Raw genomic sequence first — 17191 nt, forward strand, 5'->3', positions numbered from 1 at the left:
AATATCAGGTATTAATATACTAGCGCTAGCTTGACACCTTGGCTTAGTTATCAATTAAAGGATCTATGATAACTTCATGCAATTAGCTGTCCTAGTGCAACAATACCAGCAAGGACGTAGGCGAAATGAGAATTGAACATATTCATTCCTGCACCAGACTCTTCCTTGGAGCCGTCTGAGGATTTGCCATTTCCGGTAGGAGTGCCAGATGTGTTCTCTCCAGGAACGTTAGCTTGGTCATTCTTGAGAACCTTGAGCTCCAGATTTTTGAGGAGCTTTCCCTCCTTGTTGAAAATTTTGCCTTCAGCCTTGGTCTTCTTGACTTCGACGATCTTACCCTTCGGAGGGTTCTTGATGCCATTCTTGATCATGTCCTGAACACCAGGTGGTCTCATTGGAAGGGTGAACATCTTGTGGAAGCCTTTGGTAGTGATTAAGCCGGGCTTGCAGCTTGGTGGCTTGATAGTGGTAGTGCTTGGGTCGAGGGACTGGAGTTTCTTAATGTCCAGTTTGCTGAACTGGCCAGCTAAGTTCTCGTAATCAACAAGGAGGGTGGTATTGTCTTTTCCACCAAGATAAACTAAGCCGTACTCGTTGGCTTCCTGGGAATACTCATAGATCAAGCCGCCACACATGGCCTTGGTCATTTCTGGACCGTATACAGCCTGAACTTCAGTGAATATACGTGGTTTCACCTCATTGCAGCCATACTCTGAGAAGAAAACGGGGACAGATGTCTTTGAGAAGAGTTCTACCAGTTTGTCATATCCACTCTCGGTGTAACTAGAGTCGCCGCACCAGGAGTAAGAGTTAATACCGAAGAAATCAGCATTGGAAGAAGGGGTTAGGGTAGAGTGGCAGGTAACGTAGTTCCAGGTGTCCTTTAGTATATCACGGACGTCAGCAGCGGAGTAGCCGACAGGAATTGCGCGGCTAGCATGGGCAGCGATGTAGTCCTTGAGGTCACGCTGGATAGCCTGCAGCCATTGTCAGTCGGTACAGAAACTAACTTAATAAGGGTAGATACTCACTCGAATGTACGCAGGAACATTCTTTGCAGCATCTTCGTTGATGATCTCGTTACCGCCAAAGAAGCCGAGAAGGTTGGGATAATCCTTGAATGCCTCAACCATGGAGAAGAGACGAGCCAAGAATTGCTTGTTGTACGAAGAGGCTGGTTCAGCACGGTTCAAGTACTCTCCATACTCTGGAGTGCTGACATCAAGCAATAGGTAGATACCAGCTGCATTGAAAATGGAGACACATTCATCATGGTTCAAGGTAGGGTTAAGGTTGTAGATGCGGATGGTATTAACCTATTCCTCGCAATCAGCGTGGCTAATTCCGTAGATATCATGATAACATATAACAGAGAACGTACACCAAGACGTTGGAGAAGAATGGCATCTCGCAGACAGTCATCGGCATTGGATAGGGGATCCTTGCCGCTGTCTGGCTTATATCCAGATGAGCCACCGGGTTGATAGCTGCGATAGAAATGCGCATCAGACAGATATACCCATGACTTTATTTCCATTATTGTAAACGCATTGTACGGGGCAAGACAACGTACTCAACGCCAATCATCTGGAAACGGGTGCTGGTCTTCGGGTTCACGAACTGCGAGCCCTTGACCTCGATGGGAGTCACGGCCGCAACGGCCGACAGAAGGCCGCAAAGCGACGCGAGAAAGGCGAACTGAGGTAAAAAATGCATCAGCCTCGACATCTATATCGCGTGAAATCAAGGAATAATGCTTGTATCGCTCACCTTCTTCATGATCGTAGATTGGTAGCAATTTTACCTCGTTCAACAAGATAAATAGAGCGAAATGTAAGGACCGGCAAGGGCTTAGGGCCGCTTCAAAGGAGTGAAGAGAGCGAGAGAACGAACGAGCGAGCAAGTCGCTCCAACAAAGAGATCGACTCTGAAAAGAATGACTGCGCGAAAGGAAAAGGAGGGTGGTTTTTGATCCGCCTGCGATGGTTGTTAAATGAGGATTCATTCCCTTGGGCCGGCTGGCGTTAATAAAGGTTCATTGATCCCGGGACGCAGCTTTCCCGCTATCTTGGCTGTTTCAAGTTGCCGCTGCCCGAACAGCGAATAGTAGTGATAATAGCACAGGGCGCTTCCCTTGGACCATGGGCCGTGGCCGCTGGTAGTCTCTATAGGAGCGCTGCGGGCCAAGGGGCTGTACGACGTATAAGCTTGACGACTATGACCAGAACCAGAGCCCAGGGCAGGAGAAAGGAGATAATACATTTAATAGCCTATCAGGCATGAGAAGATATCGTTAAAGTACAGTGTTAAACAGTCCCAACCCGACCAAACCACAAAAAGAAGCACAAGAAGAAAGGATTACCAGACATCCATGCGAGAGCTGGTTGCTGGTAGCCGAGGCCAGTGACTATCAATCCAAATCCGGCTACTAATAGGATATACGGACAGGTGAGACCGGGGAGTGTGATAGAGGATAGATGGAGAGGATTTTGGAGAAGAAGTGCGGCTATGGAGATGGTCTTTTATCCGTCGTCGTCGTTTCTTTCTTTCTTTCTGTTTTTTTTTCTCGTCCCTTGTACAGCTTTACTCGACGCTGTGGGCGCTCTCGGCGCCGCTGTCGCTGGTGAAAGCACCTAGCTTCAATGAGGGATCCATGGCGACCATCTCGGCTAATATTTCGAGGACGTCCTTTGGCACGGTTCTGTCGTAGATAGCAATGAGGTCCTTGGGCTGAGGATAGACCTTGAGCGCTTTGTAGAAGGCCACGGCGGCTTCAACATGCGAGGAGCCTAGAATCTCGAGATTAGGATCGAACTTCGAGAGAGGGGGTTAGAAGGGGTTAATGTCTGTCTGACGTACTGTCTGCGCATAGTCCCTCTCCCTTTGCAACCTGGCTCATAAAGAAGCCTTCTCTCTCCTCAAGGTCAGCTGGGAAACCCTCGTCCTTTGCATCGGCAACTGCCTGTCTGATCTTCGCCATCTGCTGAGCTCCTTGAGCTTCATTCTCCTGCCGCACCGCTCTTGCCATCCGACGATTATCTCGTTTCAAAGCACGGCGGAATTCGGGGTCAGACTGTCTTCGGTAGTCAAAGTAGATGGCATAGGCTAGAACCAGAAAATTTCAAAAGGTCAGCTCATATCCTCCTGTAGCTAGAATCCACATGAAACACAGCATGAATAGCACAATTGAGAGGTTTACCAAGCAATCCTGTAATAACGGTGCCAGCCGAGACGGCCGCTATTGTTGATGTCCTCATTGTCGATGGCTGTATATTATGAGTCTGTAGAGATGGCGAAGGGACGAAGGCACAGTAGCACTTCTCTATCAGTGATAGGAAATAATGAAGCGAGATATTAATCCAACCGCAAAAAGCAGACAGACAAGAAGAAAAGAAAATTATCGGGACTGCAGGTTTGTTGTTTGTTGCTCGACTTGAAGGCTCTTTTGGAAAAGTTGAAGTTATCGAAGCTCTTTTTTTTCCGATGTTTTATCATTTTGTTCCTTTTTTTACCTTTTCGGCCTTCCCCTTTTGGGTTTCACGCAACGTCAATTTCGACGACTACAACAACTCCAACCACATAACAGCAACAACTACGGTATCAACTACGACATCCGCCAGCAGCAGATCTATGCTATTGAAATAAAGGACAGAGGCGCCATGGATGTGAAGGGCCTCACCCTTCGAAGCAAGGCTTCCCGCCGTCGCCCCAAGATCAGTGCTCCGCAGCCTATCACGAATCACAACAACTCCGCCGCGCCAGCAGCAGGACGAGCTCCAGAAGCCAGACACCACCCGCAGCCCAGTGATGCTACTTCGGACCTTGTTAAACGAAGATACTCTGCGAAATTCAATACTCTCCCGGGCATCGACTCGGAAGCTCCTCCAGTCCCCAGCCTTCCAAGCGCTCCCATAGACCACTTTGCCTCAGACAGGGAGCCCACGTCCGCGGGGGGAGCACAGCCGATTCGAGTGGATGCGAATGCCTTGAGAAACCCGAATTTACCAATTGAAAGCTGTATGTTGCATGTTGATTTCTCATTTGTGTAGTGACTTGCGCTAATACTCTACCGTTCGCATAGATGTGACCGGGCTGTTAGAACATGCCTCGGAACAGGACATACGAGACTATCAGAGTGACTTGCGGAAACTAAAGAGCAAAACCTCCTCTGACCTACAGCAGAGCGTGTACCAGAACCGCACCCAGTTCATTAAAATCAGTAAGGAAGCTGAAAAGTTAAGGGAGGAGATGAGCACCCTTCGCGGCCTCATGTCCGAGCTTACTACCACTCTAGGCCAAGCCAACGCAACGAACGGAGCAAATGGTTCACAACCGGGCTTTGATGATGCGCCAGCTAGGAGACACGCCCATAGGAGTTCTATTGCTAACCTGGAGAGCATGTGGAATATTCAGCTGCAGCAGTTATGGAAGAATGTTGAACGTTCTCAAAAGTATCTTCCAGCAATCCCGGGGCGACACATCGTCATGGAATCGAGCCAATGGGTTGAACTTGATTCTGCTACGTGGAAACCAAGACGTCCAGTTCATATTGTTCTTCTCAATGATCATCTGCTCATCGCTGCAAAGAAAAGAAAGCGAGTGGATCCAAACACTGCTAACGGGAAGTCAGTTTCTGTTCCAACAAAACTGGTAGCGGAAGAGTGCTGGCCACTACAGGATATCGACATGATTGACCTTGGATCTGGCTTAAATTCTGGCGAAGACATGGATGAACGTGGCGTGCCAAATGCAGTCAACATTCGATATGGCCAAAGCTCCTTTACCTATCGTCATGACCAGCGGAATAACAAGGCTAAGAATGAGCTGGTCATGACTTTCCGAAAGACGCTGGAGGAGCTCCGTAAAAGCCTAAAATCAGAGGCAGAGGTTGCTGCCAAATCCCGGGAGGCACTGATGAACAACAGTCAGCCTGCATCTCACCGGCATTCTGAATTTCTAGATACCATGGACCCTCGTGATAAACTAGAAGTTTTAATTGATGTCGACGGAAAGCAACAGAACATGAGATGGGTGGAAGGTCAACTTGATGAACTTGATATTGACATCGCAATCCAAGTGTTTGAAACTGCTGTTTCGCGTGTTGAGAAACTTCGAAAACTGGCAAAAGGACTGAAAGGGAATCAAACCGCTCAGGAGGCCATTAACTCCGGAGTAGATGCTAGGGCTAACAAACTTGCCGAAATTCTTCTTCGAGCCCTAGTCGATACTAATTCTTTCATGAATGCTACAAAGACGAATGTTGCCTGGTTGACTCGGCTGGGTTATGATGATCGAGCTCGGGAAGCTTACCTCAATGCTAGGAGCCAAATAATAACCAAACGTGCTAGGTATGCTCCGTGTAATCATTCTTGTAATCGTTTACTTTACTCCCTCTTCGCACTAACATTCGTCCAGACACTGTGTTTTTGAAGGTGACTTGCTGTTATATATATTCCAAATTTCGTTTGTCTACTTCACCATGATTCGGAACACGATCGCCATCTATCAACAATGTTTCCCATCACCCATGTCCAGTGCAAGTATTAAATGGGGCAAGGATCATTTGGACGACTTTAATGCTACTCTAAGCCGTCAGCTTAGCAGTGTTGAGCCCAGCAACCCCGTGTGGGAGAAATGCATGGAGATAGTATACCAACATGCTAGCTCACTTTCAGAAGTCGGGGTGGATTTTAAAGATATGATCCGTGTTGAAGGACTGGTTGTCAAATCCCCGAATAGCACCCCAACAGAGTGAACTTGGTTTATAGCATCCGTGTGGAGAATTTATCCATTGCATATTATCTCGATTTAATAATACCCATGTAACGCTTGATGAATCAACCTGATACACATGCCTATGATTTCAGTTTTATTCTATACACCATCTCTATTATTTTTGCCAGATTTATGCCCAAATTTCATCCCACGCATCCCCAGAAATCGTTTGGTTATCCTTCAAAGTACCGATTCTAAAGCTGTTTGATGAAGTTCCAGTGCTGGCACGTCCTACTAACCCTCTATCATTCTCTGACCCTGTAGGCAGCCTCATCCAGTGCGAGACAACATCTGGAACTTCTTCCTTGACATGGCTGATGACAATTAAAGCTTGAGATGCAGACAGTCCTCGATGTCTGGCCTCATTCATCGCGTGGCTTTGCAGGCGAGGAAGATGCCACATATTGAAGTCAGGTACTCGACGAGAACCGGTACTTTCTTCTAATGTTTCTCCAGCTTCGAGGAAGTGTAGGCACTTGTCTCTCAAAGATCTAGGCATTCCAGAAAAGGCTTCGTCGAGAACAATCAGCTCGGGCTTATTGACGACAGCACGTAGAAATAGGACTAAACGCTGCTGGGCCACATCCAAGGACGAGAAGAGGGTGTTGTCAGCCCAAGAAACCGAAGGATCATGAGCCTCATGGTTAGCTCCAAGCAGAAACTCTGCGTTCAAGTCTGCTTCGAAAAATTTTAGTGCGGAAATAACGTCAAGGCGTCTCTTCTGATCAAGTTTCGGTTTTGACAGGAATGTATCTGCCCAGGCGGACTCTACCGATGCCCTTATAGACAAGCTTCGAGGGAAAAATGCGTGTACCTCAGGCGAAGAGTGTCCAATGCGTGACTGGAGGTCAAACAGTGATATGCCAGGCTTACCGGCTTCCGGTAACCTTGATCGGCCAAACAGACGGAGCGGAAGGGAGTATGCTTGCGGGTGATCTGATGTTATAAGGGATAACAGCGTTGTCTTCCCCGACCCATTCAGTCCAAAGACACCCCATCTTTGGCCACGGCGAACCTCCCAGTATAGGCCCTCCTTTTTCTTTCCTTCAATTGTTTGGTCCCAGCCTCCGAGGACAGTCTTTTCACCGTATAATACCCTGACACCTTCCATTTCGACAATTGGTTCTCCATAGTTCTTGGTGCGTTTTAGCCCGAAGTCGGGAGGCTTTGACATTATCTCGAGATCATGAAGCAGAGCTGTTTCAGATTCAAACCGGTGTTCTTTGAATAACATCTCTGCCTGATCATATTTCAAACGGTCTTGGGCGGAGAATGCAGTATACTGCTTTTCTTCATCCTTATTTCTTGGAAGGAGTTGCTCTCTGCCTGACATTGGATTCAACTTCCGATGCGCAACAGCCTTCCATATCTCCAGATGATTAAGCACGTCACATTTTTCTCCTTGGAGGGCTACAGTATGGTCCTTATTTAATATAACCACATGTGTAATCCAATCAGGTAGCGTATCCTGTGGTCTAAGAGACAAAATAACTTGCGGCGAACCTCGTAAAGAGATGTTGAACAATAGTGGGGAGAGCGCCTTGACTGTCGGAGGATCCAAACCCACTGTATATCCAATTAGTCTTAAAGTATACTATTAGATATGGGAATACATACTGAACGGATCATCAAGTAATAACACCTCGGGCTTGTCTAACAACGCTTTTGCGATCCGTGCCCGTCGTGTCTGGCCATTGCTCAGGTTTGACAATGGCATATCCAGTAACTTTTGCAACCCTAGGTCGGCAACTACTTGCTGCAATAACTTGCCATGTGTATAAGGTATGTCTTCAGTGCCCTCCAGAGGGTTAAGAGACGTCTGCCCTCTCAGGAACTGCAGAACGGTGAAGTCTGTCTCCTCTTTTCTGCTTTCGTATCTTGCACTGAGATAAGAACCCCGGACGCCTCCAGCGTCCTTCTTTGCGTCTCCATTGAACCCGATATAACGGATTGCACGACCTGGGAATCGAAGGCGTGGATCCTTCAAGGTGATCTCCTCTGTTGCGAGAAGGGGGTATGACCTGGCTGCAGGTGGTATGCATATATGCCGACCACACAGTATTTCTAGGAAAACAGATCTATCAGAAGATCCAATCACGGCCCAAAAGGGGTGTTTCTGGGAGTTCCTGGCTCTGTCAGATCGGCTGGCTTCATTATCGACAGGCAATAGTTCAAAACTTAGGTTGGGATAGAGAGGAGGATTCTCCTTCTGGCTGTCCCCAGGTATTGGATAATGTCTGAAGAAGGTTGCATCTTTTATCTTGATGATTGGCTGGCTTGTCTGCGTCGAGAATCTGCGGGCTGACGCTGCAGGGTAGCCGGGTATCGGCCATTGGCGGCAGAGCAAGGGCTTGAGCATGCCGTAGATTTGAGGTGCACTGCGGGATAGGGATACGGCTAAATATCGATGGATTAATGGTGTACTTGGGTGTGATTTTGACTTATTCCATTGACAAAATAGTGCTGGAAATTGCGGGTGAAAATTGAGGGATCCAGAGTTGATGTGGCTAACTAGTTAACTAACTAGCTGGCTGGCTGTTACGAAGAGAGAACGGAATAAGATAAGCACATGAATCATTGCTTTACCCGGACCAATATAACTTCTGAATAACTGAATAACTGAATAGTCAAGTGGAAAATTCGCTATGCCAGCACTTAAACCAGTTAACCAGTTAACTAGGCCATCCATCCATCCACCAAGAAAAAGAAATAATAAACAAAAAACAAACGCCCCAAACCAGAAACAAACGCATAGCACACATAACATATACCGAAATAGAACGCTGGGTATACATACATACACGAGTCATACAGGGAGTACTTCATAATAAACTTGTATCTACGTGATATTTTGTCTAGTTAAACCGACATGAAATCAAACAAAACTTTTGTGACGCATATATGGCAAAGAAACTGGTAAAGAGTGCCAAAGACACCCGTCTGTAACGAGGCAAAGTAAAATTAAGGGGCCATGACCAAAGCCAACAACGCCATTCGGCAGTAAAGACCATATCTCATCTAGAGAATAGAACATTAGCAAGAGTACATAAAGGGCACGGGAAGGAATAATGGACTTACCTGTCTAAAGTAAGCAGCGCGCTGGTCAAAGTCCACTTGCTCATCAATTTCAGCGTTTCTTGGGAGCGGATGCATGACCACCATCTGGCTCTTCGCCTGGTTCATGATAGAATTGTCAATGACGAAGCTGTTCTTCAGCCTCTCATATTCTTCTTGGTCCGCAAATCGTTCTTTTTGGACTCGGGTACAGTATAAGACGTCGGAGCGGGCCACAACTTCAGGGGTCAACTCGTTGGTTTCAACAATGAGCTGACCAGACCTGATAACTTGCTGGCGGATGTCTTCCGGCAAAGACAGAGCCTTAGGAGAAACAAGTTGAATGCGGACTTGATAGAACTGAAGCAATTTAATGAGGGAGTGAACTGTTCTTCCATGTTTCAGGTCACCTGTGAACGTAACAGTGATTCCACTCACGGTACCTAATTCTTCACGAATGGTAAAGAGATCGAGGAACGCCTGGGTAGGGTGCTCCTGGCTTCCATTTCCTCCATTGATTATTGGAACAGGGGAGAATTTGGCTGCCGTAGACGCGCTGCTCTCCTCAGGATGGCGTAGAACAACTGCATCGGAATAGCAAGCAAGAGTGCGAATAGTATCCTGCAGGGTTTCTCCCTTTTGAGCAGATGAATGTTGGGTGGCGATAGCCACAGTCCGACCACCCAGTCGTTGCATTGCTGTGTCAAACGAGGCAGAAGTACGGGTAGAAGGTTCGTAGAACAGAGTACATAGAACACGACCCTTGAGGATATCGAGAACTCCTTGACGCTGGACCCCGAGTCGCATTTCCTGCGCTACTGTAAACAATAAATGAAGGTCTGACCTGTTGAACTGATTGACAGACAGTATATGCTTATGCCTAAACGTGGAGCGAGAAAGTAGCTCCTGGAGCGAGGGGGTTCCTCCAGTGGATGGAGTAGCGTATAGTGGTGGTCCAAGCTCATCAGCTGTAGCAAGGGAATCAGCTTGTTTCAGTGGTGATGGGCGCGCTTGTGGAGTAGTCGTGAATGATAAGCGCCTGCCAATCGAGCCCATTGCCATTGGAGACCGAGGGGCCATCTCTTTCATGGAAGGTGACTGGGGTGGTGCTGGTGTGTGGGACGACATGTCCATGCCCTTAGGTGCGTCAGAAAGTAGTTCATTGTCAAGGCACGCCGTCTTTCCCTGGAAATTGACACGCTGGATGGAGCCACGTAGTGTTTTACCAGTAAATGGTGACCAAGCACCCTGGCTCTTGAAAACATAGGGGCGATCAACTTCAACTTCAACGAAAGTATCCTGCTGGTCATGGAGCTCGAAAATCCTCTTCGGATTCTCATACAGCCTTTTGGTAATGTCGTCGATGGTCAGTCGCCCTTCAGATACTGCGGTCAAGAGGATTGGGAGTGCATCTGCCAACCCAACCGTGGGAGATGCCTCTTTTCCAGCGGTCTCGTATGGGAGACTTCCAACACTGAACACGTCAATCGTCCCGAGATGTTCCCAGAGCGATTCTTGGGCTTTCTTGGTTGGCAGGTGACAGCTCTCTGGGAAGGTCTCCTGTGACAAAAACAACGAGTATATAGAAACATCGCAGGTCACTCTTAGCCCCTTTTCTTTGCTAAGCGCGATGAGTTTGATGTCTTCTTGAGATGTAACACTCATGACATGTACGTTGCGGTTATGAAGGCTAGCCAGAAGAAGTATTGAGGCAAGGTCTGTACCCTTTGCATCAGTTATGATAGGCTTGTTGGATGGCCAAGATGCAAAATGAGTCGTGACTGTAGCAACCTTGTTGATATTACCGGCCAAGTGATTGAATGGGATGAACAATGAGCCAACCTCACTGGATATAAGGTCAACCTGGTCGGCATTCGTGGCAGTCGCGGTAACTGAGAAGTTAAAATCACAGTAAGAACCCTTTTGTGAATTGAGCTGTGCCAATTTTAGGGCTTGTGCATCCGTGACAAAGCTGTTGATACCTACAGGCAAGACTCGGATCATGGAGAAACCAGCAGCGATGGATGCCTTAGTAACTTCCTGAAAGTCAGCTGAATCCTTCTCAGCAATACCTGGAACAAATGCAGCAACGTTGATGAGTCCAGGCAACGATACAGTCCGGTGGCTGGTTTGGAAATCAATTGGCGCCACACTCAAATCATAGCGTCGAGACATGGCTTCGATTAAGATTTTGGCGTTCTTGACATTTGTCACAAGGGGAGTTTGGTAGTCAACAGCCATTCGTCGGGTGCGGTAACCTTTGCTCATATAATTTGCTGGTCGTCTGAATTTGTTGCTGGAAGGAAGGTTGATGTAAAGGTCGATGAGGTTGTTCGCTAGATGCTGTGTAAGAGAGTATTCAGACTTCAAGTCTTCGCCATCTCCTGCCAAAAGTTCCAAGTATTTCACTGGAATGCCATGTTCCCGCAAGAAGTCAGCTGTACCAGCAGTGGCAAAAAGGTTGAAGCCCATCTTGTGAAGCTTGGTGATAGATGGAAGCATCTCCATCTTATCCTTGAAGGAGCCCATCGAGACAAGGATGTTCTTCTCAGGCAACTTAAATCCCGTCGATATGAGCGCTTTCAGATATGCCTCGTATCGATCGCGACCGAAACAGGCAACCTCACCTGTAGAAGCCATCTCTACGCCAAGTACAGGGTCTGCACCAGAGAGTCGAGAGAATGAAAATTGTGGCACCTTAATGCCAACATAACGTTGGGGTATATTTACTGGTGGGTATGCCTCAAATGGTTTTCCGATCATAGCCTTAGTCGCCATCTCAATCAAATCAACGCCCATGACCTTTGAGACAAATGGGAAAGATCGCGAAGCCCGGACGTTGCATTCAATGACTTTGATTTCATTGTCCTTGGCAATAAACTGAATATTGAAAGGTCCAGTAACATTCAGAGCATTTCCAATTTTGCTGGTTGCTTCTTCGATTCTTCTGACCGTCTCGGGGTCCAAGTCCTGAGGCGGGACAATAAGAGTAGCATCACCAGAGTGGACACCAGCATTTTCAACATGCTCAGAGATAAAATGGCCACACATAACACCATTCTTAGCCACAGCATCCATTTCGATTTCCTTAGCATTTTCGATATATTTTGTGATAACAACGGGGTGTTCTCGCGACACCTCGGCCGCTTGGTCAAGATAGTTCGCCAAATCGTCTTGGGAGTAGACAGTGTTCATAGCTGCTCCTGAGAGGACATATGAAGGGCGGACAAGAACAGGGTAGCCAACCTTGTCACAGAATGCAGTAGCTTCTTCAATGCTAGTAAGTTCTTTCCATGCCGGTTGATCGACTCCAATTCTGTCAAGCATACGAGAGAATTTGTAACGGTTCTCAGCTGTATCAATCATCTCAGGAGACGTTCCAAGGATTTTAACATTGAGGCGATGGAGTGGCAGGGCAATGTTGTTTGGCGTCTGTCCGCCCATAGAAATTGCCACTCCACTAGATGACTCCAGCTGGTAGATATCAAGAACTGTCTCCAGGGTGATATTTTCAAAATAGAGACGATCTGCCTCGTCGTAATCAGTACTGACTGTCTCTGGGTTATAATTAACCATGACAGTTTTGTGCCCTTGTGCTCGAAGTGTGCGAATTGTTCTAACAGAGCACCAGTCAAATTCAACGGAAGATCCAATTCTATAAACGCCTGAGCCAAGAACCATGATACCTTGGTCGTCAAACGCCACATCATTTTCGGATCCGTTGTAGGTTAGGTATAGGTAGTTTGTATAAGCAGGGAATTCAGCTGCCACCGTATCGATTTGTTTAACGAAGGGAATTATACCTGCCTCAACACGCATACGCCGAACAGCAAGCTCATTGGAGCTTAGGAACCTCGCAAGCTGGCGGTCAGAGAATCCGAGTTGCTTGGCTTGCCTGATGAGGGGAATAGGGACAGTAGTAGCGTTATAGCTACTCATTTGCTTGCCAAATAGGCTCAGTCCTTCGAGTTTTCGCAAGAACCATTTATCGATTTTGGTCAATTCCCATATTTCATCAACAGTGTAGCCGGAGTGCATAGCATTGGCAATAGCAAAAAGTCGCTGGTCGGATGGGGTTTGGAGCTCGTTCTTGATACTCATCAAAGCACTTGTTTCGTTAAACCCAAGATTGTGGAAATCGATAGCTCGGATGGCTTTTTGGATGGCTTCCTCGAACGTCCTTCCAATACTCATGACTTCTCCTACACTCTTCATCGAGGAGCCAAGTTGAGTTGATACACGGGTGAATTTCTTCAAGTCCCATCGAGGAATCTTAACGACGACATAGTCTAGGGAAGGCTCGAAACAGGCACAAGTAACCTTGGTCACAGAGTTAGATATCTCGTTTAGTGGAATTCCGAGACCAAGTTTTGCAGCTATAAATGCAAGGGGGTATCCAGTAGCCTTTGAAGCCAATGCTGAGGATCGCGATAAACGAGCATTAACTTCAATAATGCAATATTCTCTCGAGAAAGGGTTGAGAGCGTATTGAATATTACATTCGCCGACAACTCCAAGATGGCGGATAACGTTGACAGCTGTGGTGCGAAGCATATTGTAATCTTCATCAGATAGTGTCTGGGATGGTGCAACGACGATAGAGTCACCGGTATGGATTCCTAAAGGATCAAAGTTTTCCATGTTACAGACGGTGATGCAGTTGTCGCGGGCGTCTCGAACTACCTCGTACTCAATTTCCTTCCAGCCCTTCATACTCCTCTCAATAAGAACCTGAGGACTTGCAGCAAATGCTTTGGTACAAAGGTCTCGAAGTTGATCGTCATTTTCAGCAAAACCACTTCCCAATCCGCCTAGAGCATAGGCAGCTCTGACGATTACTGGGAATCCAATACCCCTCACGGCTTCCATTGCTTCTTCCAAATTGGAAGCTGACGCAGATTTGGCACACTTTTCGCCAATGACCTCCATGCTACGAGCAAAGAGTTCACGGTCCTCGGTTGTAATAATAGTGTCGATTGGTGTACCAAGTACCTTCACACCCAGTTCTTCAAATTCATCTTTGAGCTGAATGCCGACTTGAAGGGCTGTTTGACCACCAAATGTGACATAGATAGCATCAGGTCGCTCGCGTTTTATCACCTTACGAACGAACTCAGCATTAACAGGAAGGAAATACACCTTATCTGCCAGTCCCTTCGAAGTCTGAATGGTAGCGATATTAGGATTGATAAGAACGGTGTATATTCCCTCTTCATTTAACGCTTTGATAGCTTGGCTACCAGAGTAATCAAACTCTCCAGCCTGGCCAATACTAAGGCCACCACTGCCGAGGATCAAGACCTTCTTGACGTGGACTCGGGGATGTGCAGCAGTATTCTCTTTGATAGTTCCACCTGGGAAATTGACAGGTTTAGATAAAGCATCTTTGGACTCAAGACACTCCTTTACAGTGTTGATGAAAACATCAAATAGGAACTCTGTATCCCGTGGTCCGGGTGTACTCTCTGGATGGAACTGCACACTGAATAGTGGACGGCTAGCATGTCTGATTCCTTCGTTGCTAGCATCGTTAGCGTTGACAAACAGCTCCTCCCAGCCTTCCGGAAGAGTTTTGGAATCAACAGCATAACCATGATTCTGGGATGTAATATAACAGCGACCAGAGAGCATGCTTGTGCATGGAATGTTGTGTCCACGGTTTCCAAATTTCATCTTGAGAGTACTAGCACCTGCTGCTCTTGCTAGAAGTTGGTGTCCAAGGCAGATGCCGAAAATTGGTGTCTTGTTCTCCTTGAGAGCGATCTTCAAGTGGGAAACCGTGGAAGCTAGGGTGGCAGGATCGCCAGGGCCGTTTGAGAGGAAAAGTCCATCATATTCTTTGCCTGCAAGGTTTGGGAAATCGTAGTTCCATGGTACGACGAGAACCTCGACACCACGAGAGAGCAGGCACCTCAGTTGGTTGTATTTCAAACCGACATCTACACAGAGAACGCGGACAGGACGTCCTGACGGGTGTAGAAGGGGCTTTCCAGGTGGAGTATAAAGCTTGGGTTCCTTGATCGACACTGCATATGGTCGAATTAGCCTCAACGTATCAGTGTAACCCACGAGAGGAAAATCTTCTCACCATCATCAACTAGATTTCTTTTATTTGGGTCTTCCCAGTCAAGCACCTCATAGTTTTCTCTCCAATTTTCTGGCTGCTGCTCAACAGCGCTATCATGGGAAACAGAAGTTTCCTTTCGGAGAAGCATGCGTCCCAGCATGCTACCCTTTTCCCTGATGCGTTTAGTCAAAGCTCGGGTATCAACACCATAAATGGCGGGCACATTTTGCTCTTTCAACCATTCACCGAGAGAGCTTTCGGCTAGGAAGTGAGAGAAAGCTTCACCACAGTAGCTAGCTACCACCAAGCCGGCAACATGAATCTGGTTCGACTCAAAGTGCTTTGGCAGGCCCTTTAACAGCTCATCCATCTTGTCACGCGACGGCACACCATAATTCCCAACGAGAGGAAACGTTATGACCAGGATCTGACCACGATACGAGGGATCTGTCAAGGATTCAGGATACCCCACCATGCCAGTTTGGAAAACCAACTCTCCGGCAATGCTCCTCTCAGCTCCAAAGTTGAATCCTCTGTAGACAGTGCCATCCTCGAGCTCAAGACAGACAGGTCTTCCTTTCTTCGAGCCCAATTGCATTGAAGCTGGAGAAAATATGGCTCCACTTGTGGTGGTCCGGAGACCATGGAGTTCGTTGTTGTATGCGACAACACCACCGGTTGAAGGGCTTGAAGGGAACGGTGGTTCTCGCGAGGGGCCCTTGGGCTCGGGAGAAGAGGGAATGGCAGGCATGTTGCCGCCTCGTAGAGACTTGTTGTTCTCTGGGGAAATAAAGATAGCTGCGGTTGTGTTTCACTCCGGCATGGAAATTTCCGAAAATGATATCGACTAGTGGGGCCAAATCAGAGGAAGATAAGGAGGAAGTAGAGCTCTTGCCTGCTCAGCCAGCGCAATTCAGGATCAAGCAGAAAAAGATGAAGCTATTTTCTGTGTGAATTGATCGTTGACCGAGCAGAGCGAGATGTTGGGGGAAAAGGGAAGGAAAAGAAAAAAATTTTTGCAGCAGGGAAAATATCCCGGTCCCATGGTTGGCGACGCGCGGGATTAACGGAGGCTCGCCCTTATTAGTAAGCCGCGTATCGGGTTAGACCCGTTAAACTGTGCAAGGCGGAAAGCAAACTCGAACACGTGATGCAAACTCTGGAGCTCTGGCCATCTGAGCTCCTCGAGCGCTGATTGGTGGGGAGAAGCCTCTTTTGACCTCATCGACTCAATGTTGGCCCCTAAGGACAAACAGCGTAGCACAGGCAGAAGAGGGAAAAGGATTGGACATGTCAAAGTGGCGGAACGGATGAGACAGAACAGGCCACAGTACGACCTGTGGAGAAGGACGCAGCTGGTGGCAGGGTGTGTTTGCTGTCCCGAGCTTGGACGCTAATTAGTCTATGCAGCTTAAGCGAGACAAGCGCGATTTCCTTGCACAGCATCTGGGAGCAGACATGTAGCTTGTGGTCACCAAACCCTTTGTGATACCAGTTTGCTTCAGGGCTAACACTATAAACAAAACATATTTTATCAGCACTGAGCCTGTCGATAGGTAGTCAGTTACCTCCATCAAGAGCAGCCTGTTTGCTAGCTAGATAAAATGCCATGGGCTAGTGTCTATGGTAGGGAGTCTAGAGTACTTGATAAATTAATGAAGTCTGTTATTTATGATGGTACCCATTCAGGGAAGCCGTAAAAACCAGGGTGTTATCTTAAATTGCTATGTTATGGACCAGGTTTTACGCTTGAGCCTCCCGGCAGAGACCAAATAGGAAAAAGGGCACGTGAACATCGAAAAATTATGAATTAGTTAATTAGTTACTCTAAAAACTGAATATTAATTTGTAGCATAATAAATCGATCAGCCAATAATTCACAGGCTAGAATTTTCCCCAATAATAAGGAGGACATGGCTTGCCTTACTCCCAACGGGTACTGTTTGTACTCGGGAAAGCAAATGTTTCTCGGTCCCAGATAGAACAAGGAGTCGGTAACTCAACGACTTGGTTCCTTCTCAGAGTTGCGTGATGGTTTGCAACTACTCAGTCCTTAGTAAACTTTGCATAAGACTGTAGCTCAGGACATTCGTGGTGGGAAAGTGAGATATCGGTTCGTGTGTAAGGCGGTCGGTCCCGATATTGCATCTATCGTTGTAATATGCCAGGGGGGTATTTCGCTGAGTTGGTTGCATAAGCACCTGGCGGTAGAGGATCATGGCATAGAAGCCAGCCATTCTTTCGAGACAGCGTAACTGATTATAATGCTCCACTGGTGCAGAAGCTGATCGCCAT

At 47.3% G+C, this 17191-nt stretch overlaps 5 protein-coding genes across 5 annotated transcripts; 1 reads left to right on the forward strand and 4 right to left on the reverse strand.

Moving 5' to 3' along the window:
• Nucleotides 1-74: 74 nt before the first annotated feature.
• ARB_01713 (uncharacterized protein) lies at nucleotides 75-1537 on the reverse strand (the record flags this gene model as incomplete). The annotated part of the gene is made up of 3 exons (XM_003011912.1): nucleotides 75-977; nucleotides 1032-1316; nucleotides 1382-1537. The coding sequence occupies 3 exons, from the start codon at nucleotides 1535-1537 to the stop codon at nucleotides 75-77; spliced, it is 1344 nt and encodes a 447-aa protein (XP_003011958.1).
• A 1046-nt stretch (nucleotides 1538-2583) lies between these two features.
• On the reverse strand, nucleotides 2584-3257 carry ARB_01714 (uncharacterized protein; the record flags this gene model as incomplete). Its single annotated transcript, XM_003011913.1, has 3 exons — nucleotides 2584-2789; nucleotides 2860-3105; nucleotides 3200-3257. The coding sequence occupies 3 exons, from the start codon at nucleotides 3255-3257 to the stop codon at nucleotides 2584-2586; spliced, it is 510 nt and encodes a 169-aa protein (XP_003011959.1).
• Nucleotides 3258-3341: 84 nt separating this feature from the next.
• On the forward strand, nucleotides 3342-5755 carry ARB_01715 (uncharacterized protein; the record flags this gene model as incomplete). The annotated part of the gene is made up of 4 exons (XM_003011914.1): nucleotides 3342-3412; nucleotides 3587-4017; nucleotides 4082-5348; nucleotides 5416-5755. The coding sequence occupies 4 exons, from the start codon at nucleotides 3342-3344 to the stop codon at nucleotides 5753-5755; spliced, it is 2109 nt and encodes a 702-aa protein (XP_003011960.1).
• A 150-nt stretch (nucleotides 5756-5905) lies between these two features.
• On the reverse strand, nucleotides 5906-8134 carry ARB_01716 (ABC transporter, putative; the record flags this gene model as incomplete). Its single annotated transcript, XM_003011915.1, has 2 exons — nucleotides 5906-7341; nucleotides 7393-8134. 2 exons carry the CDS (start codon nucleotides 8132-8134, stop codon nucleotides 5906-5908), a joined length of 2178 nt encoding a protein of 725 aa, XP_003011961.1.
• A 500-nt stretch (nucleotides 8135-8634) lies between these two features.
• ARB_01717 (uncharacterized protein) lies at nucleotides 8635-15647 on the reverse strand (the record flags this gene model as incomplete). Its single annotated transcript, XM_003011916.1, has 3 exons — nucleotides 8635-8715; nucleotides 8854-14768; nucleotides 14918-15647. The coding sequence occupies 3 exons, from the start codon at nucleotides 15645-15647 to the stop codon at nucleotides 8635-8637; spliced, it is 6726 nt and encodes a 2241-aa protein (XP_003011962.1).
• Between the last annotated feature and the right edge of the window lie 1544 nt (nucleotides 15648-17191).

The sequence above is a fragment of the Trichophyton benhamiae genome (genome assembly GCF_000151125.1).
Source record: "Trichophyton benhamiae CBS 112371 chromosome Unknown contig00269.3, whole genome shotgun sequence".
In the NCBI taxonomy this organism is placed as follows: domain Eukaryota; kingdom Fungi; phylum Ascomycota; class Eurotiomycetes; order Onygenales; family Arthrodermataceae; genus Trichophyton; species Trichophyton benhamiae.